The sequence below is a fragment of the Lontra canadensis genome, unplaced genomic scaffold (assembly GCF_010015895.1).
Source record: "Lontra canadensis isolate GAN:19392208 unplaced genomic scaffold, GSC_riverotter_1.0 scaffold114, whole genome shotgun sequence".
NCBI lineage: Eukaryota > Metazoa > Chordata > Mammalia > Carnivora > Mustelidae > Lontra > Lontra canadensis.
Genome location: NW_022631108.1, coordinates 239,526 through 262,073, shown reverse-complemented (window position 1 = coordinate 262,073; position 22,548 = coordinate 239,526). Strand labels below are relative to the sequence as shown.

At 36.3% G+C, this 22,548-nt stretch overlaps 1 protein-coding gene across 5 annotated transcripts in view; it reads left to right on the top strand.

The window, feature by feature from the left end:
- Positions 1-22,548, top strand: part of ATRX (ATRX chromatin remodeler) — a 294,269-nt gene that overhangs the window by 182,609 nt on the left and 89,112 nt on the right. For all 5 annotated transcript variants that reach the window (XM_032840596.1, XM_032840595.1, XM_032840594.1 and 2 more), the window contains 3 exons: positions 6,062-6,199; positions 7,815-7,990; positions 9,353-9,470. In XM_032840596.1, coding sequence (XP_032696487.1) covers positions 6,062-6,199; positions 7,815-7,990; positions 9,353-9,470 — 432 coding nt within the window. The remainder of the gene's footprint in view (positions 1-6,061; positions 6,200-7,814; positions 7,991-9,352; positions 9,471-22,548) is intronic.

The following is a 22,548-nucleotide window of genomic DNA, read 5'->3' as shown; positions in this document are numbered from 1 at the left end:
AGGGAGCCTCATGTGGGACTTGATCCGTTTTGTTAATTGTTTTCTGATTGTTTTCATAGTCCTCTTTTCCTTTCTTGTTTTCTTGCTCTCTTCTCTTGTGGTTTGATGACTTTCTTTTTTTTTTTAAAGATTTTATTTATTTATTTGACAGAGATCACAAGTAGGCAGAGAGGCAGGCAGAGAGAGAGAGGGGGGAACAGGCTCCCTGCTGAGCAGAGATCCCGATGCGGGGTTCAGTCCCAGGACCCTGAGACCATGACCTGAGCCTAAGGCAGAAGATTAATCCACTGAGCCACCCAGGCGCCCCGGTTTGATGACTTTTTTTAGTGTTATGTTTAGATTCTTTTCTCATTGTGTCTTGTTTATCTAGTATAGGTTTTCAGTTTGTGGTTATCATGAGGTTCATGTATAATAACCTTTAATTTTTTAAAGAGATTTTATTTATTTGAGGGAAAGAGTGAATGAGAGATTGAGTACAAGCTGGGGGTAGAGGGAGAGGGAGAAGCAGTCTCCCCACTAAGCAGGGATCCTGATGCAGGGTTTGATCCCTGGACCTTGAGATCATGATCTGAGCCGAAGGCAGAGGATTAACTAACTGAGCCACCCAGGCGTCCCCGGCTTTATAATTTATAGTTATAACATTTTCTAAAGTCACTTAGGTCATTTCCTTTGTTTTATTATTTGGATACATTAAAGTTTATTCTTTGTAGTGTAGCTTTTATTGGGCTTTGACAAATGAATAACCTGTTTATAACCTCGTGATTATATTTGCCTTTTTTAATTCATGGCACAGTTACTTACTTTAAGTTATGCTGAGCATTTATTCACTGTGGTAGCTTGAATATTAATCTACATTGTTCCATACTTTAATGACTAGAATGTGTTGCAGTAAAACTACACATAACATAAAATCCATTTTACCATTTTAAAGTTTACAATTCCATCACATTTAGCATATTCACAATGTTTCATAACTATCATAACTTCTCTTGAACTCCACAGCATTTTCATCACCTCAAAAAAATTCTCTACCCATTAGCAGTCATTTCCAAATGCTCTGTCCCCTAGAAACTACCAATGTACTTTTTGTCTCAGTGGATTTGCCTTTTCTGGACCTTCGTGAAAATGTTTCTGGACATTCTGTAAAAGTGAAATCATACAATATCTGACTTTTTTCACTTAGCATAAGGCTTTCGAGCTTTAATTTGTGTTGTAGCATGTGACCAGTACCTCAGTCCTTTATGCACACACACAATATTAATTTAAAGTACTGTTTGAGGGGCGCCTGGGTGGCTCAGTGGTTAATCCTCTGCCTTCAGCTCAGGTCATGATCTCAGGGTCCTGGGATCAAGTCCCACGTCGGGCTCTCTGCTCAGTGGAGAACCGGCTTCCTCCTCTCTCTCTCTCTCTCTCTCTCTCTCTCTCTCTCTGCCTACTTGTGATCTCTGTCAAATAAATAAATAAATAAAATCTTCTTTAAAAAAATTTTAAAGTACTGTTTGATTTAAACAATAAAATAGACTTATGTAATTATATAAAATAATGATAAATTTCCATGGCATATTGAACTATTTCAGTCGGCTTAATTTTTGAACAGGAGAACTTTTCTTTAAGCCCCTTGCTAAGTTCCCTTTTCTTCCACTCTCCAGAGCCTCATGACTGCATTCTCTCTTTGTCTAGAATGATTTCTGCAATAGCTGTTTTCAAATCCTGCCACCTCACTGGAATGAGGTTTTCCAGAAAATACATTTCCAAGATTATTAAAACTTAGTCGTTTTAAAGATTTTAAAACTTTTTAATGTTAGAATGTTATATACATTCCTGTCCTAGTAAACAGAATAGGAATAACATCTTTTAGCTTTTTTTGTTGATTCAGTTATTCATGAGTATATTTACTTTTATTCTTTCTTCCTACTTTTATTCCCTCAGATACCCTTACTAAAGATAGGACCCCCTTTCTTTTCATTGCCACACTGATAAGTTCTTTTTAAGTTAAATTATAAAAACAGTACATGTTCTTGAGCAAAATATAAACAGAAGGAAAAGGTGCATAGTAAAAAGGATAAGTTCCATTCCTCCTGTCTCACTGTTGTTTCATGTATATCCTTCCAGAAATTTTTTGTGTTTATACAAACAGGCATGTATTTTTTGAGATACAGTTGGCATAATAGCATTATAGAGGTTCAGGTGTACAACATAATGTTTCAGTATATGTATATATTACAAAATGATTACCATAAATCTAGTTAACATCCCATCACAGTTAAAACTTTTTCTTGTGGTGAGAACTTTCAATATTTACTCTCTCAGCAACTTTTAAGTATATAATACAATATTGTTATTTATGATGATCATACTGTTTATTACATTCCCAGGACTTATCTTGTAACTGGAAGTTTGTAACTTTTGACCATCTTTACCCATTTCACTCATCCCTATCACCTGCTGCTGGCAACCACCAATTTATTTTCTGTGTCTATGAGTTTGGTTTGTTTTGTTTCTAGATTCCACGTAAGTGAAATGACAGTTTTTGCCTTTTTTGGTCTGATTTATTTCACTTGACGTAATGCTCTCAAGATACATTCATGTTGTCACAAATGGCAGGATTTCCTTTTTTATGGCTGAATAATATACAATTGTATGTATATGTACACCCCACTTTTTCTTTATCCATTCATCAGTCAGTGGACACTTAGGTTGTTTCGCTGTGTTGGCTATTACAAATAATGCTGCAGTGAGCATGATAGTTGATATACTTCTTTGAGATGATTTTGTTTCCTTGAATATATGTATACCTAGAAGTAGAAATGCTTGTTCATGTGGTAGTTCTACTTTTCAATTTTTGAGGAACCTTCATAGTGCCTGCACCAATTTGCATTCTTAGCAATGGTGCACAAGGGTTCCCTTCTCTTTACAACCCCACCAGCACTGGTTATCTCTTGTCCTTTTGAGAATGGCCATTTTAACAGGTGTGAAGTAATACCTCATTGTGGTTTTGATTTGCATTTCCTAATGATTAGTGATGTTGAGGTCTTTTTCATGTACCTGTTGTCCATTTGCATGTCTTTGGAAAATTCTCTAATCAGATCCTCTGTCCACTTTTTAATCAGACTGTGTGGGTTTTTTTTTTAAGCATGTATTTTATGTTGCAGTGTTTAGAAGCCCAAGACTACTCTCAGGTTCAGTAATTTACTAGGACTTAATAGAATGCAAAAAAGCTGTTATACTCATGGTTATGGGTTATTACAGTGAAAGGATACAAGTTAAAATCAGCAACAGGAAAAGGCACATAGGGGAGGGTCCAGGAGAGTTCCAGCATTGATCTGTCAGTGGAATTCTGCAGGCAGCAGTTACTTCTCCCACCAGTGATACATAACATACATAACATTATGCACATAACAATGATACATAAGTATGGAGTATTGCTAAGTAAGTACACTTATACAAGCCTTAGTGTTTAGAGTTTGGACTTGGCCACATAGACATGTCTGACCACCCATGTAAGTGATCTTAGTGTTTAGCCCCTCCAAAGGTCAGGAAGATGCCATATGGCCCAAAGGCCCTCTCCCCCCATAAATCACCTTGTTAGACTATCTGGTGTGTGTCCCAAGCCATCCAGGTAAACAAAGATCATCTTTGCTGGCAGGATGTTCCAAGTTTAGAGGTTACCTCCCAGGTGCTGAGGACAAAGGCCTAACCTTTCTTTGGGTAGTTTTAATCCTTTACTATATATATGTATACATAGGTAAAATCACCCTGTTTGAGGGGGCTTCTTTTTTAAGATTTTTTAATTATTTATTTGACACAGAAAGTGAATACAAGCAGAGGGAATGGCAGGCAGAGGGAGAGGGAGACACAGGCTCCCCTCTGACCAACGAGCTCAATGCGGGGCTCGATTCCAGGACCCTAGGATCATGACTCAAGCTGAAGGCAGATGTTTAACTAACTGAGCCACCCAGGTGCCCCAGAGGTGGTTGTTTAAGTACAAATAGTATCATAATATAGATTCTGCAATTTGCTTCTTTTTAGTAATGTATTGGACATATAGTTCCAGGATAGTACATAGAGATCTTTATTATTAGTTTTAGTTCAGCAACATTCTGTTATAGTTTTATTCTTGCCCTTTGAAAAGCTTTTCTGTTGTTTTCAATTTTCCACCAAAATAAGCAATGCTTCAGGGAATATGGTGTTGAAAATCATTTACGTCATGTTTAGAACACAATTTTTCTCTTTAAAAAACTTCTTAGGATTAAAAAAAAACTATGTAGTCTTTTTTTTTTAAAGATTTTATTTATTTATTTGACAGAGAGAGATCACAAGTAGAGAGGCAGGCAGAGAGAGAGAGGGAATCAGGCTCCCTGCTGAGCAGAGAGCCCGATGTGGGACTTGATCCCAGGACCCCGAGATCATGACCTGAGCCGAAGGCAGTGGCTTAACCCACTGAGCCACCCAGGCGCCCAGTATGTAGTCTTTTAATACAAAGTATGATACAAATTTTAGTTTTTAAGAAAGTATGTAAGTGATTTTAAAAAGTCTTAATATTTGTGTAGCCCCATCTGAATACAGATTAACAATTACATTGTTTGATCAATCATACTGAAGCATTTACTTTTGAAGTCATGGAGAAGATAAATTTTCTTTAATGCCTAGCAGATGGGGAGTAATTTGACAACTGCTATTGTTGAAATCAATATTTAAGTAGTATGTATGTATGTATATTAACCAGCAAGCAAATTGTGTATAAACCATACTTTAGAAGACAATAATATATTATTTTGATAAAGTGTATTTTTTTGAAAGAGTTACTTTCAGCTGTAAGATCTTTTATAACTTGGAAAGTGTTCTTTCTTCCCATCTGCCCTGTACCCCATAGCCATGTAACAATCAATTTAGCTGTCCTTTATCAGTTAATTTTTCCCCTGCAAAGAGTGTTAATCATTTGGAATATGTTAAATGGGAGATACTGCAGAGTCAGTTGTGATTTATTTTTATTTTTATCTTTTTAAAGATTTTATTTATTTGAGAGAGAGAGAGAGAGCATGAGTGGGAAGGGCCGAGAGAGAGGGAGAAGCCAACTTCCCACTGAGCAGGGAGCCTGATGCAGGCTCCTCAATCCCAGGACCCTGAGATCATGACCTGAGCCGAAGGCAGACACTTAATTGACTGAGCTACCCAGATGCTCCTCTATTGTGATTTATATAGTATTTTTAAAAATGTAACTTTTGAAATTTATCTTTTCTCATATATATATAAATTGCTAGTAGTCCTAGGCAGTTGTGTTCACTTGATTAGTGCTGAAATACATCTTTAGATACTGTTTTCCAATTATAAAAGATTTTATATTTTAAATACCTTAAATCTGTTGGGGGAATCTTTTGGTTATTTTTATTTTTGTTTCTTATTGAGAAAATCTCAAGTACTATCTAAAGTATTTGATACTCTACTGTTGGGATATAATTAATACAGTTAGTGCCACATTACAAGATACAGTAAATACAGCAACAGATAAAATATGACTTTTTTTTAAAGATTTTATTTATTTATTTGACAGAGATCACAAGTAGGCAGAGAGGCAGGCAGAGAGAGGAGGAAGCAGGCTCCCTGCGGAGCAGAGAGCCCAATGCGGGGCTCGATCTCAGGACCCTGGGATCATGACCTGAGCTGAAGGCAGAGGCTTTAACCCACTGAGCCACCCAGGCATCCCAAAATATGACTATCCTTAATGAGGATACTGTTTTTTCTCCCACAAGAGCAGCACTTTAAAGAGTTAGCTTATTTGCTTAAATGGATTACATATTTTTTTAAAAGATTTTATTTATTTGACAGAGAGAGAGATCACAAGTAGGCAGAGAGGCAGGCAGAGAGAGAGGGGGAAGCAGTCTCCCCGCTGAACAGAGAGCCCAACGCGGGGCTTGATCCCAGGACCCTGAGATCGTGACCCGAGCTGAAGGCAGGTCTTTAACCTACTGAGCCACCCAGGCGCCCCATGGATTACATATTTAATTTGTAATTACATTGTAAATTATATACTAATTAAATGTTTTTCTATACATTTTTATAGGTCCTGACTTTGTCGTTTGTGATGAAGGTCATATTCTGAAAAATGAAGCTTCTGCTGTTTCAAAAGCTATGAATTCTATACGATCAAGGAGGAGGATTATTTTAACAGGAACACCACTTCAAAATAACCTAATTGAGTGTGAGTTAATATCTGCATTTATGCTGTAGAGTTGGCATTGCCTCAGATACATTTTTGCCACTTTGCCATTTGCCTTTCTTCTGTCTAATATAGTCTTTGACTATGATCTGCGTAGGTCCATCTTAGTCTGCTGTGAAAGAATACCATACATTTGAAGTGGACTGCTTTATAAATATGAATGGTAAACCACAGTCAACAGGTGTGCTATTTTGAGTGTTCAAAAATAAACATTTGAATTTGAATTTGAATTTGAAATCTAGAAAAATTACCAGAAGTCTTAATGATTGCTTTACAAATTCAGTAGATACTGTAACAAAATATATCTAATTCATGGGGAGGTACTATAGGAAATTGAAAAGAAATACCACTTGTGAATGTTTTAGGAATGTGGAGATGGGATAAGGAGAGCTGTGTTGAATCTGTATCAGCATAGAATTTGTGGAGACTGAGGACGGATGATGTGAATCCAGATAACTTGCGATTTTGTCTCATTTTCATATATGTTAGTAATACTTAAAAGAGGGAACATGAATTATTTAGCAAATAACAAATTGACATTTCCTATTATAATCCATTGTAATAGTTTTTTGTTATTTTTATTATTTCCATTCCTTTAGTGTGTGGTAACTTAACTGTTTTTTATTATTTGTAAAACTGCTTATTATTTTACTGTAACCTATATTTTATCTTTATTTTTATCTGTTCCAGTTTCCCCTTTTTCTGTTACTCCATTTGTAGAAATGCTACTTCATATTGCAAAAACAATAAAATATTAGTTAGAAGAGTATTATGATACAGTGAAGAAAGCAAACCAGTGGTGTTTGCCAATGAAATTCACATCCATAGAAGTATGTTATACTCCCATGGAACTTTGCTTTAAGTGACACTGCATCTAGTAGAGTTCATTTTTAGTTTTGGATTGAACTGCATTTAATTCTCATTATTATTCATAACTTTTTAAGGGCAATGCTATAATGAGAATATGTTCTATCTTACTGTTAAAATCTGATTGTGTATTCTTTAGAATTTTCTAAGACAGTCCTTTGGATCCTATAAGTATCATTTTTATGTAATAACTACTAATAAAATTATATTGAAACGGTGGAAAAAATGGTTATTTCACATTGTGGTCCTATGTAGTATAGGGCAGCTGATAACTGTTAAGGGCTTCTGGAACTAGATCAGTTAATATAAAGTTTGATATGATGGCTTATTACCTGATTTTATTATTTTGATTCAGTATCTATGTATTTTTCACAAGATCCCTTTGCTGACCATAAAATCATGGTTAGAATTATAGCATACTTGTTTTATACTCCATATCTGTTACAGAGAATAGTGAATTAGAATAAAATGTTCTTAGGTATTGTTTTTAAATATTCATGTCTAGAATTTAAGGATGGTTTTTATTTGAATTTCTCATCTGGTTTGGGTAATCCAGTTCCAGATCAGACTTAAAACCAATATTCAGTCTATACACAGTTTGCTCTTCTTCCTTTGTAGCTAATTCTGATGCTTTCATGGCGTGTTTTTGACATGAACATTTTATCAGAGAATTTTTCTGAGTCCCTTTTAGCCAGTATTATTATTAGTGAACTAATGTCTTCTCTCTTAGATCATTGCATGGTTAACTTTATCAAGGAAAATTTGCTGGGATCCATTAAGGAGTTCAGGAATCGATTTATAAATCCAATCCAAAATGGTCAGTGTGCAGATTCTACCATGGTAGATGTCAGAGTGATGAAAAAGCGTGCTCACATTCTCTATGAGATGTTAGCTGGATGTGTTCAGGTACAAATACATTCCATATAATAAAATATTATTACTGTTATAATCCCGAAATGTTTTCTGAATTTAATTATTTTGTGTTTTCTTTCCCGTTTTTTCAGTATATCGTTTTATACTTAAATCTCCTTGCATTGTCTTCAAAAGTTTTTGAAACTTTAAATTTTAAAAAAGCATTCCATTTATAGCATAATTGATTAATTCATTTGCCAGGTATATAGTTTCATATTTTAATATGTTAATGTTTAGATTCCCCATCTTTAAGATAGGGAGTATGTAAAAGGAACATAGCTATTATGATCAAGAAATTCCAATGCTTACACTAATCTTATAGTAGAGTGGCCTGAACCTCACTTATTTGAAATAGTTGTAGGAAGGCAGTTATGAATTGTGGAGGAGCTGTTTTTAATGTGATCCTGAAGAAACAGTTATTATTATGACATCATACACTAACCTGAGTGGGTTAATAGTGTTTACATACAGATATTTAGTGAATCTGTATTAATGAATAGAGTTGAGATTGAGCCAGCAGTTAGCAGATCTCAGACTCTGCACTTTTCTTTAGACACTAGATACTAATTGTAGCCACAAAGATGTAACAAATAAGCCACAAAGATGTAACAAACAAACTTGGGCTCTTCTTCTGGCTGGATATTCTACCCTCATGTAAAGCAGTCATCCTTTTTGTTCAGGTTAGCCACAGGTACCAGCAGGTTCTCTGTTTTTGTATTGATGCCACCACCTAGACAGTATTTTCCTGGTTTAATGGTCATATTTGTACCTAGAACGTTAGTGTTCTTTCTTTCTTGTTCATATAATTAAATGGTATCTAGAGTATGTATACATGGCTTGCTTTCTCAACTAGGTAAACAGTTTCCCTAAAGTTATGTGTTATTCTCTGGCATAATGGCACATCTTACCCAAAGGACAAACCAGACTGCATCAGAGGTTGATTCATTGCTTTTAGTGTATGATTAAAGCAAGTCTTTTTTCCCCAACACTGTTTATTGTATCCCCTATACGCCTTTTTTCTTTTTTGCTTTTCTATATAGAAAAAACCATTTGAAAAAATAAATTACCCTCTTGGTAATATGACCACTTCAATTTAAAACCTGCTTGGTATATTGCAGTGTCCTTTTACCAGTGCATCATATTGTGTAGTCATATGAACTATATTAACTATAATCATATAATGATGATTACATGATTGAAGAGGCTAAGTATATTTAAGAAAATGTTTTCTTGTATTTTTGGTACCTATTTCTTTATGTGTATCTTTTAGTTGCAAGCAATGATGATTCTTAGAGCAGTCAATTCCTATCATATATTTAGGTTAACTAATTTCATTCTCTTTCTTGTTAATTACAGAGGAAAGATTATACAGCATTAACAAAGTTCTTGCCTCCAAAACATGAATATGTATTAGCTGTGAGAATGACTCCTATTCAATGCAAGCTCTATCAGTACTACTTAGATCACTTAACAGGTAACAAATGTACTTACTGTTTTTATCTTCAGAAGACATTCTTTTTCTGGTGAGTGTTGTTTTAGTAATTTTACCATGTAAGTTGTTCTTTTTCAGTTGTGCATTTGAACAAAATGGATATGTTCGTTTTGTAAAGGCACAAAATATTTCTAATTTAAAAAACTCTAAATTGTCAAACTAAACTAAGGAACAAACTGGTGAAAAATCATATACAGTGTATTGGAGTAATGCCCTCATTTTGTAAAGAGCTGTTATTTCAGGAAAATTATTTGTGTAAATAATTCTATAAAAGAAAATGTATAAAATTCCAGTATATTATTTAAAAAATTGAATCACCGTAATAAAAGGTATATAAATCAAATCCATGAAATCATTTCTCATTTATCAAATTGACAAAGGTTGAAGGAAAAGAAGCAAAATGCAAGGCAGGACATACATTATGCTCCCAACATTATAGTATAAACATACACAAATGCCTAAAATACACCAAAATGCTAACAGGAATTGTTTTTTTTTTCTGGATGGATTCATTATGAGGATGGATTCATTATGAGGATTAAGCAACAGATATCTTTGTCTTATTCTTTTCTATGGGTTTTTTAAAAATACAATGAATAGTTGTTGTTTTATCATCAGTAAATTCATGTATTTGTGTGTGTCTGTTACTGTACGCTCAAGGTTGTCACTGTTAAACCTAGTCTCTTTTTGGTCTGGAGTGAGATTTCTTTCTTGTTAGTCACCTTATTCTGGTACTTTCCCCAAGTGAAATGTCAGGTTTATATAGGGGATACAGGTTAGAAATTACCCATTGGCTGTTGTGGATAAAACAAATTATAAAAAATAATAGGGAGTGGAAGTGTGTACATGAATCGTAAAATGATATCTCATTTCATATCGCTAGTTACAGTGATACATCTTATAACAGCAGTGCATTTTGTTTTGTTTTATTTTTTTAACAGCAGTGCATTTTAGAGAATAGGATAATGATGATGGTTCTCAAGAATAATTTTGCTTTGCGGAAAGCAATTTGAATGTTAGTATTTTACAGAGCTGCTCTTTTGCTATATTATAAACACATTTTTAGTGACTTTTAGAAGAAAGTCACTTGTAATAAGGCACACATTTTTATTTGTATTCAGAAACTGTTAGATTTAATGTACCTTCATGTTTTGGATGACAGAAATTAGAGACAATGATTAAGAAAACAAGTGTACTCATCCCAGTGAGAGAGCTACTGCGTAGTTAAAGAAAAAAAGGGATGTCCAGAGCTATCTTTCATTAATGTATGAGTAACGAAGGGTACTAAATTTGGTCATTTAATTTAATAATTTTTTTTCATTTAAAACTTTGTTTTATCTTAGAGAAAATGCCAGCCACAGTGTTTTCAAATATTAGACAATCACTTGTCTTTAGTAACCAACAGTAAGATATTAATAGCTCATATATAGATTTTTAAAGTGTATACTGTTGAGGGCAGTGCAATATTTAAGAACTAAGGGGGCCTCATTCGTTGTGATTTTAAGTGATAGCAGATATCTAAAGTACTAAGTAATAAAAGCTTCTAAACTCTGTAAAGTATAATTGTTTTTAAGGTTCTTATTTAAATTCTAGTTAGTTAACATATAGTGGAATATTGGTTTCAGGAGTAGAATTTAGTGATTCATCACATACATGTAACACCCAGTGCTCATTGCAAGTGCTCTCCTTAATACCCATCACACATTTAGCTCATTCCCTGCCCACCTCCCTCCCGCAGCCCTCACTTTCTTCTCTGTAGTTAAGAGTCTCTTATGGTTTGCCTCTCTCTGTTTCTTCCTCTTTCCCTTCCCCTGTGTTCATTTATTTTGTTTCTTAAGCTGCACATATGAGTGAAATCATAGTATTTGTCTTTCTCTGACTAGCTTATTTCACTTAGCAAAACACACTCTGCCTCTCTCCACATCCTTGCAGATGGTAAGATTTCATTCTTTGTTATGGCTGAGTAATATCTATTGTATATGCACACTACATCTTCTTTATCCATTCATCAGTTGATGGATGTTTGGACTCTTTCCAAAATTTGACTCCTGTTGATAATGCTATGATAAAGATCAGGGAGCATGTACCCGTTCAAGTCAGTATTTCTGTATCCTTTGGGTAAATATATAATAGTTTAATTGCTGCATTATAAGGTATTTCTACCTTTAACATTTTAAAGAACCTCCATACTCTTTTTCAGAGTGGCTGCACCAGTTTACATTCCAACAGTGTAAGAGGGTTCCCTTTCTCTGCATCCTCGCTGACACCTGTTGTTTCCTGTGTTGTTAATTTTAGCCATTCTGAGAGGTGTGACGTGGAATCTCATCATGGTTTTGATTGTATTTCCCTGGTGATGAGTGATATTGAGCATCTGTTAATGTGTCTGTTAGCCATCTATTTATCTTCCTTGGAAAAATGTCTATTAATGTCTTCTGCTCATTTCTTAACTTGTTTTTGGAGGGTGTTGAGTTTGTTAAGTTCTTTATAGATTTTGGATACTATCCTTTATCAGATATGTCATATGCAAATGTTTTCTCCCATACCATAGGCTGCCTTTTAGTTTTGTCAATTGTTTCCTTTGCTGTACAGAAGCTTTTTATCTTTTTTTATAAGAAGATTTATTTATTTATTTTAGAGAACAGTAGCAGGGGGAAGGACTTGGGGAGAGGAAAAGAGAGAATCCCAAGCAGATGCCATGCTGAGCATGGAGCCCAACATGGGGCTTGATCTCATGACCCTGAGATCGTGACCTGAGCCAAAACCCAAGAGTTGGATGCTTAACCAACTTACCACCCACATGCCCTGAGAAGCTTTTTATCTTGATGAAGTCCCAATAGTTCATTTTTGTTTTTCTTTCCCATGTCTCCAGAGACTGGTTTAGTAAGAAGTTGCCACAGCCAGAGTCAAAAACGTTGCTGTCTGTGTTCTTCTCTAGGACTGTGATAGTTTCCTGTCTTATATTTAGGTCTTTATCCATTTTGAGTTCATTTTTGTTTATGGTACACAAAAAGTGGTCCATTTTCATTCTTATGTATATAGCTGTCCACTTTTCCCAGCACCATTTGTTGAAGAGACTGTCTTTTTTTCCATTGGATATTCTTTTCTGCTTTGTCTAAGATTACTTGAACATATAGTTGTGGGTCCATTTGTAGGTTTTTCTATTCTGTTCAGTTGATCTTTGTATCCTTTTTTTAATGCCAGTACTATACTGTCTTGATGGACTACAGCTTTATCCTATAGCTTGAAGTCCAGAATTGTGATGCCTCCAGTTTTGCTTTTCTTTTTCAGGGTTGCTTTGGCTATTCAGGGTCTTTTGTGGTTCCATACAAATTTTAGGATTGTTTGTTCCAGCTCTATGAAAAATGCTAGTGGTATTATGGTAGGGATTGCACTGAATGTGTAGATTGCTTTGGATAGTATAGATGTTTTAACAATGTTTGTTCTAATCCATGAGAATGGAAAGTTTTTCCATTTCTTTGTGTCTTCTTCAATTTTTTTTCATAAGTATTCTACAGTTTTCAGAGTACAAATCTTTTACCTCTTTGCTTAGGTTATTCCTAGGTATCTTACAGTTTTTGCTGCAGTTGTAACTGGGATTGATTCCTTGATTTCTCTTTCTGCTGCTTCATTATTGGTATATAGAAATGCAACAGGTATCTGTATGTTGATTTTTTTATCCTCTGACTTTGCTGAATTCATGTATTACTTGTAGTGGGGTCTTTGGGGTTTTCTATATAGAGTACCATGCCATCTTGTGAATAGTGAAATTTTGCACTTTTTGCCCCTTTGGATGCCTTTTATTTCTTTTTGTTGTCTCTTTGGGAGAATAGGACTTCCAGTAACATGTTAATAACATGTTATTAACTCTCACTGTTAATAACAGTGAGAGTGCACATCCCTCTTTTGTTCCTGACCTTGGAGGAAAAGTTCTCAGTATTTCTCAGCTGAGGATGATGTGAGCTCTGGGTCTTTCCTCTATGGCCTTTATGATGTGGGGATATATTCCTTCTATCCCTGCTTTGTTGAGGGTTTTTATCAAGAATGGATGCTCTGTTTTGTCAAATGCTTTTTGTGCATCTATTGAGAGTATTATATGGTTCCTATCCTTTCTTTGATTAATGTGGTGTATCACGTTGATTGATTTGTGCATACTGAACCACCCTTGTAGCCCAGGAATAAATCCCACTTGATCATGGTGAATGATTCTTTCAGTGTATGTGTTAGATTCCATTTGCTAGTATATTTTTCAGAATTTTTGCATCCATGTTCATCAGGGATATTGGCTTATACTTGGTTTTTTTGGTTTGTTTGTTTTTAAGATTTTATTTATTTATTTATTTGACAGACAGAGATCACAAGTAGGCAGAGAGGCAGGCAGAGAGAGAAAGGAGGAAGCAGGCTCCCCATGGAGCAGAGAGCCCGATGTGGGGCTCGATCCCAGGACCCTGGGATCATGACCTGAGCAGAGGCTTAACCCACAGAGGCACCCAGGCGCCCTGTTTTTTTGTTTTTTTTTTTAGTGGTGTCTCTGTCTGGTTTTGAAAGCAGGGTAATGCTGGCCTCCCAGAATGATTTTGGAAGTTTTCCTTCCGTTCCATTTTTTTGAACTAGCTGGAGAAGAATAGGTATTAAATCTTTTTTTTTAAAGATTTTATTTATTTATTTGACAGACAGAGATCACAAGTAGGCAGAGAAGCAGGCAGAGAGAGAGGAAGGGAAGCAGGCTCCCTGCTGAGCAGAGAGCCTGATGCGGGGCTCGATCCCAGGAACCTGGGATCATGACCTGAGCTGAAGGTAGAGGCTTTAACTCACTGAGCCACCCAGGCACCCAGTGTTAACTCTTTTTTAAATGTTTGGTAGAATTCCCTTGGGAAGCCATCTGATCCTGGACTTCTCCTTTTTGGGAGTTCTTTTGATTACTAATTGAATTTCTTTGCTGTCTGTGGGTCTGTTCAAATTTTCTGTTTCTTCCTGTTTTGGTTTTGGTAGTTTATATGCCCCTAGGAATTCATCCATCAGACTGCCCAGTCTGCTGGCATCTAATTTTTCATAGTATTCTCTTAAAATTGTATTTTTGTAGTGGTGGTTGTGATTTCTCTTCTCTCACTTGTAATTTTATTTATTTGGGTCCTTTCTGTTTTCTTCTTGATAAGTCTGGCTAGGAGTTTATCAATTTTATTAAAATTTTCAAAGAGCTCCTGGTTTCATTCATCTGTTCTGTTCTTTTTTGTTTCTATATCATTTATTTCTGTTCTAGTATTTGCCATTTCCCTTCTTCTTCTGGCTTTAGGCTTTATTTGCTATTTCTTTTCTAGCTCTTTTAGGTTTAAGGTTAGGTTTTTATGTTTGAGACTTCCTTGCTTCTTGAGGTAAACCTGTATTGCTGTATACTTCCCTTTTATGACTGCTTTTGCTGCCTCCCAAAGGTTTTGGACTGTCATGTTTTCATTTTCATTTGCTTCCATGTATTTCTTTATTTCTCCTTTAATTTCCTGGTTAACTCATTCATTCTTTAGTAGCATGTTCTTTAACCTCCATATATTTGTGTTCTTTCCAAATTTTTTCTTGTGATTGACTTCAAGTTTCATAGTATTGTGGTTAGAAAACATGTATTGTATGATCTCAGTCTTTTTGTACTTGTGGAGACATGATTTGTGATCTAGTATGTGATCTCCTCTGGAGAATGTTCCATGTGCCCTCAAAAAAAATGTGTGTTCTGCTGTGTTAGGATGAAATGTTCTGAATATATCTGTTAAGTCCATTTGATCTACTGTGCCATTCAAAGCCATTGTTTCCTTGTTGATTTTCTGCTTAGATGATCTATCCATTGCTGTTAGTGGGGTTTTAAACTCCCCTACTATTATTCTGTTGTTATCAGTGAGTTTCTTTATGTTTGTTACTGATTTTGGGTGCTCCTAAGTTGGAGGCATAAATATTTACAATTGTTACATCTCCTTGTTTGGTAGACCCCTTTATCTTGATATAGTGCCCTTCTTTATCTCTTCTTGCAGTCTTCGGTTTAAAATCTAGTTTGTCTTGTATAAGTATTGCTACTCCGGCTTTTTTTTTTTGATACATTTGCATGGTAAATATTTTTCTGTCCCCTCACTTTCAATTTGCAGGTATCTTTAGGTCTAAAATGAGTCTTTTACAGGCAGCATACAGATGGGTCTTTTTTTAAAAATCCATTTTGACATCCTATGTCTTTTGATTGGAGCATTTAGTCCATTTACATTCACAGTGATTATTGATAGATATGAATTTAGTGCCATTGTATTAAATGTAATATTGGTGTTTCTGGAGATTTTCTGTGTTCCTTTGTAGTCTTTGTTGCTTTTGGTCTTTCCCACTCACAGTGTCCTCTTTAGTATTTCTTGAAGGGCTGATGTGGTGATCACAAAGTCCTTTAGTTTTTGTTTGTCTGGGAAGCTCTTTGTCTCCTTCTGTTCTGAATAACAGCCTTGCTGGATCAGTTATTCTTGGTTGCATGTATTTCCTATTCAGCATGTTGAATATATCATGCCAGTGCCTTCTGGCATGTGAAGTTTCTGTGGTTAGATGTGCTGATAACCTTATTTGTATTCCCTTGTACATTAGGGATTTCCTTTTCTTTCTTTCTTTTTTTTTAAAGCTTTAGTTATTTATCTGAGAGAAAGAGCAGGGTAGAAGGGTCAGAGGGAGAGGGGAAGAGAGAATCTCAAGCAGACTCTCCACTGAAGTGTGGTGTCAGACATGGGGCTCAATCCCTATTGAGATCATGAACTGAACCGAAGTTAAGAATAGCCACCCAGATGTCCCAGGGATTTCTTTTCCAATGCTGTTTTTAGGATTCTGTCCTTATATCTTTATTTTATTTTGCAAATTTTACTATGATATGTCTTGGTGTTGGCCTGTTTTTTTTGTTTTGATGGGAGCTCTCTCTGCCTCCTGGATTTGGATGTCTGTTTTCTTCCCCAGATTAGGGAAGTTTTCAGCTATAGTTTTCTCAAGGAAACCTTCTGCTCCCTTTTCCTTCTCTACTTAGGGGATGCTTATGATGTGGATATTATGCTTTATGGAGTCGTTCATTTCCCTTTGCATACATTCATGATCTAATATTTTTATTTCCCTCTTCTTTTCAGCTTCATTATTTTCATAATTTTATCTTTAATATAATTTATTCGTTCTTCTTCTTCTCTCCTTGTAGTCATTACATCTGGTTAGTTTTGTGTCTTGGTTATAGTATTTTTATTTTGGCGTGACTAGTTTTTAGGTCTTTTATCTCTGCATTATGGGACTCCCTGGTGTCTTCTTTGCTTTTCTCAAGCCCAGCTAGTATCCTCATAATTGTTGTTTTAAATTCTGGGTCAGACATATTACTTATAACTGGTTTGATTAGATCCCTGCCTGTGACCTCTTCTTGTTCTTTGTTTTGGGGTGAATTCCTCCATCTTATTTTGTCTAGGTCTCTGTCTTCTCCTGTGTCCTCTTAAAGCCTATTATAGTTTCTGCTCCTGAGAGTTATGGTTGTATTAAGAAGAGGTCATATACTGTCCAGGGCCTGGTGCTTCAGAAGTGTTTCTGGTACACTCTGCTGTTGTGTTTTGCTGCTGTTTCCTTCGGGTCAGTCCTCTGCATAGTTTCTTCTTGTCTGCAGCAGGGAGTGTTTACTCCTTTTCCAGTGTGTGGTGAGTTTTAACTATGTGTTTTTTGGTCCACTTGTTAAAACAGGCTAGATTCTATTTCCCCTAGAGCTGAAACTTTTCAGCTTTCTGTGAGTAGACTTGGTGCATGTGGAGGGTTTGTGCTGGTCTTCTGGTGGGAGAGGTGTGGTACTCCTGCTCTGAGTCTTAGGCATACTTGTCCTAGCAAAAACAAAAGCAAAAACAAACCCAACAACAACAACAAAAACCACCTGCAGAGTTCAGGGGGCTGGGGTTTGGTGTAAGCAGCTCAAGCCTCCACTGTGAGCACTATGTTTCTCACTTCAATCTGTCTGTTCTGATGGGCAGGGCTAAAAATGTTGTCAGCCATCTCTCTCATCCCCAGAGAGGGAAGTTTGCATCTGCCAATGTTCAAAAAAGCCCTCATAGAAGAGTAAACAGTCTCCCCTTGCTTATCCCATGCATTCCTCAGATATATGCCTTCACCCTGTCTCTGAGCATCTGCCTACCCTGTGGCACTGTGCTCCTGTGTTTTATCACAGGCACACAGACTGGGTTTCAGAACTCTACATTTTAGGTACCCTACAATGCATGGACATGGACTGATCCTCTGGAGGAGGGTCTCGTCATACTGTGCTAGTGCTGGTTTGTCCCAGAAGGGTAGTTGCAGGAATGCACAGGGGCTTGGAATTTACCATAAAGCACAAGAGGCCGGGATGCAGGTTAGCTGGTCTCAGCAGGTGTCTCCTGTGCTAAAGAATGGGGCAGCTCAGTGGCACCTGCCTGCTCTTTTGTTCCCATAAAGGCAGTGCCCTTCTCCCAAATGCTCTTCATGAAAGGGAATTCTCTCTCCTAGTGCAACCCAGGGTATCATGCTCCCCGGCCTTTGCCTTTCTTCTTCACAGGAGCACCTCTTTGCCAGCCAGGTTTCACCCTGGCCATGGCATGGAATTCTAAAAGGAGACTTTGTGCTCTGCTGCTTGTAGATACTCGTGATAATTAGCCCCTCTCATTTTCCTCATTAGTGATGTAGGGAAAGTGTTTTTCTTGTCTCTCTGTCTCTGTCTCTCTTTTCCTGATCTGGGCTTCCTCTCCTCTGCATCATCACCAGCAATTCTTTTCTTCTCCAAATCACATCTCACCTCCTAACTTCCATGATGTGGCTGGCCTCTTTCCTCCCTCTAGTCGTGCAGTTTGTTCTTTCCGTCCTCAGATTGATTTCTTGGGTGTTCAGAATGATTTGATATTTATCTAGCTGTGTTCATTGGAGGATGCAAGCATAGGTTCCCCCTATTACTCTGCCTCTTAACTCTTTCTGAAAATTTATGTTTGTTAAATTATCATCTGATATCATGAATCTTACAGTTGTGAAAATGTTTGGTGTTCCACCCAACTATATGTGATGCTTTTTTTCCTTAAAGTAGCATGGGGCGCCTGGGTGGCTCAGTTGGTTAAGCAATTGCCTTTGGCTCTGGTCATGATCCCAGGGTCCTAGAATCGAGCCCCATGTTAGGCTCCTTACACAGCCGGAAGCTTGCTTCTTCCTCTCACTCTGCCTGCTACTCCACCTACTTGTGCTCTCTCGATCAAATAACTAAATAAAATTTTTTAAAAAGTAGCATAACCTGAGATAATATTCCCTTTGGAAAAAACACATGAAAGGCCAAATGGGTTATATTAAAGGCTACTCTATCTTGATTCTCACTACCAACCATCACAGTGTTTCTTTTCAAATTTCACCCATGTATTTCACTTGAATTTAAAATGTTTGGTGTTTTTCTGTCACACATTCCAAAATTTCTTTTGTTTTTATATTTGCCTTTTTCTAGATTCTGTTTGGTTTTAAGAAGTTCACTTAAATTTTGCTTTTTGTATTAGGAACAGTTTTGTGTTAATGATAATAGTAATAATTTGTAATATACTTAATATTTTTGGAATTAAAGTCATCAAGAACTGAGTTTTCACAAATTTTAAAGAAATTAAAGTCCTCTTAATTTTCCTTTGTTCCCCTTTTTCAGTATAATCTTGCACTATTCCTTTTATCATTAGTTATCAGATGTTTATTTTTACATGTAAGCCTCTGCCTTCAGTAAACACTTAATGTTTTAAAATGTGGATACTTAATTTTTCAAAGTTTTTATTTAAATTTCCAAATAGGGTAATATTATTTTCAATACACTATAGTGTACAGCATAATGATTCAGCATTTCTGTACAACACCTGGAGCTCATCACAAGTGCACTTCTTAAGCTCCATAAGGTATTTAACCCATCCCCCCATATACCTCCCTCCTGGTAATCATCAGTTTTTACTTAATTTTTTAATCAGTAAACTTTAGCATGATGTTTTAAAAGATTTTTTTTATTTGACAGAGAGAGACACAGTGAGAGAGGGAACACAAGAAGGGGGAGTGAGAGAGGGAGAAGCAGGCTTCCAGCTGAGCAGGGAGCCCAATGAGGGGCTCGATACCAGGACCCTGGGATCACAACCTGAGCCAAAAGCAGACGCTTAATGACTGAGCCACCCAGGCACCCCACGTTAGCCTGATTTTAAGCATAAGTCAGTATTAAAATCCATGCAGTGTTTTAAAGCATGCAAAAATGGAGTACATAAAAACAGTCCATAGAATGGGAGAAAATATTTTGAAATCCATTATCTGAGAAGGGATTAATAACCAAAATATATAAGGAACTCTTATAACTCAGTGACAATAAAACTCAACACAATTGGAAAATGAGTGAAGGACTTTAGTAGACATTTCTCCAAAGAATGGCCAGTAAGCACATGAAAAGATGGTCTACATTTTCACCAGTTATTATTGAATGCCAACACAAAATACCACTTCATACCTGATAGGGTGTGTATTATAAAAAAAAAAAGAAAGAAAGAAAAGAAAAGAGATAGAGAATGGAGCACCTGGGTAGCTCAGTCGGTTGAGCAGCTGCCTTTGGCTCAGGTCATGATCTCAGGGGCCTGGGATCAAGCCCTGCATTGAGCCCTGCATTGGGCTCCCTGCTCGGTGGGGTGCCTGCTTCGTCCTCTCCCTCTGCCTGCCGCTCTGCCTACTTGTACTCTTTATCTCTCTGTCAAATAAATAAATAAAATCTTTAAAGAGAGTGAGAAAGAATAAATATTGTCAAGGAAATGGAAAATTATGGCCCTGGTGCATTGCTGGTGGCAGTGTAAAATGGTGCAGCTGCTATCAGAAATGCAGTGTGGCCATTACTCAAAGAGTTAAATTCAGAATTATTTCCACAGTGATTCAGTATGTGATCCACCAACTCCACTTCTAGGTATATAACCCAGATAATTGAAAGCAGAAACTTAAACAGATACTTGCACACTCATGTTTACACACCAGCTACATTCATGATAGCCAGAAAGGTAGAAGCAATCCCGGTGTCCACTAATTGATGAATAGACGAAGGCAATGTGATATACACAAACACACACACACACACATACATACATACACATACATACATACATACATACCATGGGATATCATTTGCTCTTAAAAAGAGAAGAAATGCTGATGCTTTACGATATTAATGAATCCCAAAGCTATCGTGTTAAATGAAGTAAGCCAGACACAAAATGACAAATACTGTTTCATTTTACTTAGAAGTACCTAGATTAGTCAGATTCATAGAGGCAGAAAGTAGTAGTTACCAAGGTTTGAGGAAGAGGAAAATGCAGTTATTTTTAATATGTGTAGAGTTTCTAGGATCATGAAGATGTTTCCTTGCACAACATTGTGATTATACTCAATGCCACTGAATTGTACTCATAAATTGAGAACATTCATATGCATGCATCCCAGTTCCACCCTTTAGAGATTAAGTGGATCAGAAGTAGGGCTCAGGAACCTGCATTTTTATAATCCCTACAGGTTATTTTGATGTACCTGCAGCCTGAGAACCACTGCTCTAAATGATGCTCAACATAATTGAAAATGTGAATCAAAACCACAGTGGGATACCTTTTATAACTCACTAGGATAGCTGTAATCCAAGAAATAGAAAAATAGCAAGTGGTGAGGATGTGGAGGAATTGGAGCCCTGTGTTTTGCGGGTTTTGAATGTCAAATGGTGTTAACTTATGAGGAACACAATTTGGCAATCAAATTTTCAATATAGAATTACCATATAACTCAGCAATTAAAGTTCTGGGTATATACTCAGTAGAAAGGAAAACACTTGTATACACAAAGATTTTGTTTTTAATTCACAAAGATTTGTACACGAATGTTCATACTATCATTGTTCATTATAGTTAAAAGCTAGAAACAACCTATATGCCCATCAGGTGGTGAAGGGTTAAGCAGATTTGATATATGCATATCATAGAACGTTATTCAGCAACGAAAAGGAAGAAAATGCTGATACATGCTACAACACATATCAACCTTGAAAACATATGCTAAGTGAAAGAAGCCAGTCACAAATGACCAGATGTTGTATGATGAAATGTACAGAGTAGGCAGATCTGTAGAGACAAAGTAGGATTAGTGGTTTCCTAGGGGTATAGGAGAAATAAAGAAATTGGTGGATGATGGCTTGGGGATATAGGGTTTCTTTTGAGGGTGATGAAAATGTTTTAAAAACTAGATTTTGGTGATGGTTGCTCAGCTCTGTGAATACATTAGTGAATTGTGGATGGTAAATTGTGAACTATATCTGAATAAAACTTAAAAAAAACCTCGGTGGGCTTACTTTACCTACAGAAGTTTTATTTAGTTATCTTCCATCTAATTCTTCATTCTTTATGATTTCCTGTGTCTTGCATGTACTTTCAGGATTATCTTTAACATTTCTTTAAACAGTAGTAAACAGTTACAATCTATGTCTGATTATTCAAGTTTCTGAAATCCTTATGGATTTCTTTTATCTCTAATTTCTGTCAGTTTTTCAGGCATGCTGCCTGTTGCTATATGTATATTTAAGTACTTTTGACCACAGGTTCCTAATATCCCTTGGAATATTAATATGTGGTAATTCTTTGAGGCCCAGGATAATGTTTGGTTACTCCAGAAAGGATTTGCTGTTGTTTCTGCTAGGGCTCTGGAGATATTATTAGTTTCAGATCCCTTGATATTACGATTTGTGCTTGAAGCACTCCTAACTTTTTTAAGTTAGTGGGAATTTGGGCAAATGATGGGCTGTTTGATGATATGAACTGGGGGCTGTCTGGTACTTAAAATATCATCCCTTTGTTTCTTCTACTTTCTGCATAAATAAGCATACTCCAAAGAATGTTAACCAAGTTCAGTGGTCTTTGCGTCATAGTTCAAGATTGGTAATTTTTATGTGAGATTCCTATACTATATGACTAATCAGAAAGTGGTATGACTACAAGATTTAGATTTAGACTTGAACAGATATAACAGCATATGTTTAGATTATCAAAACAAAGCC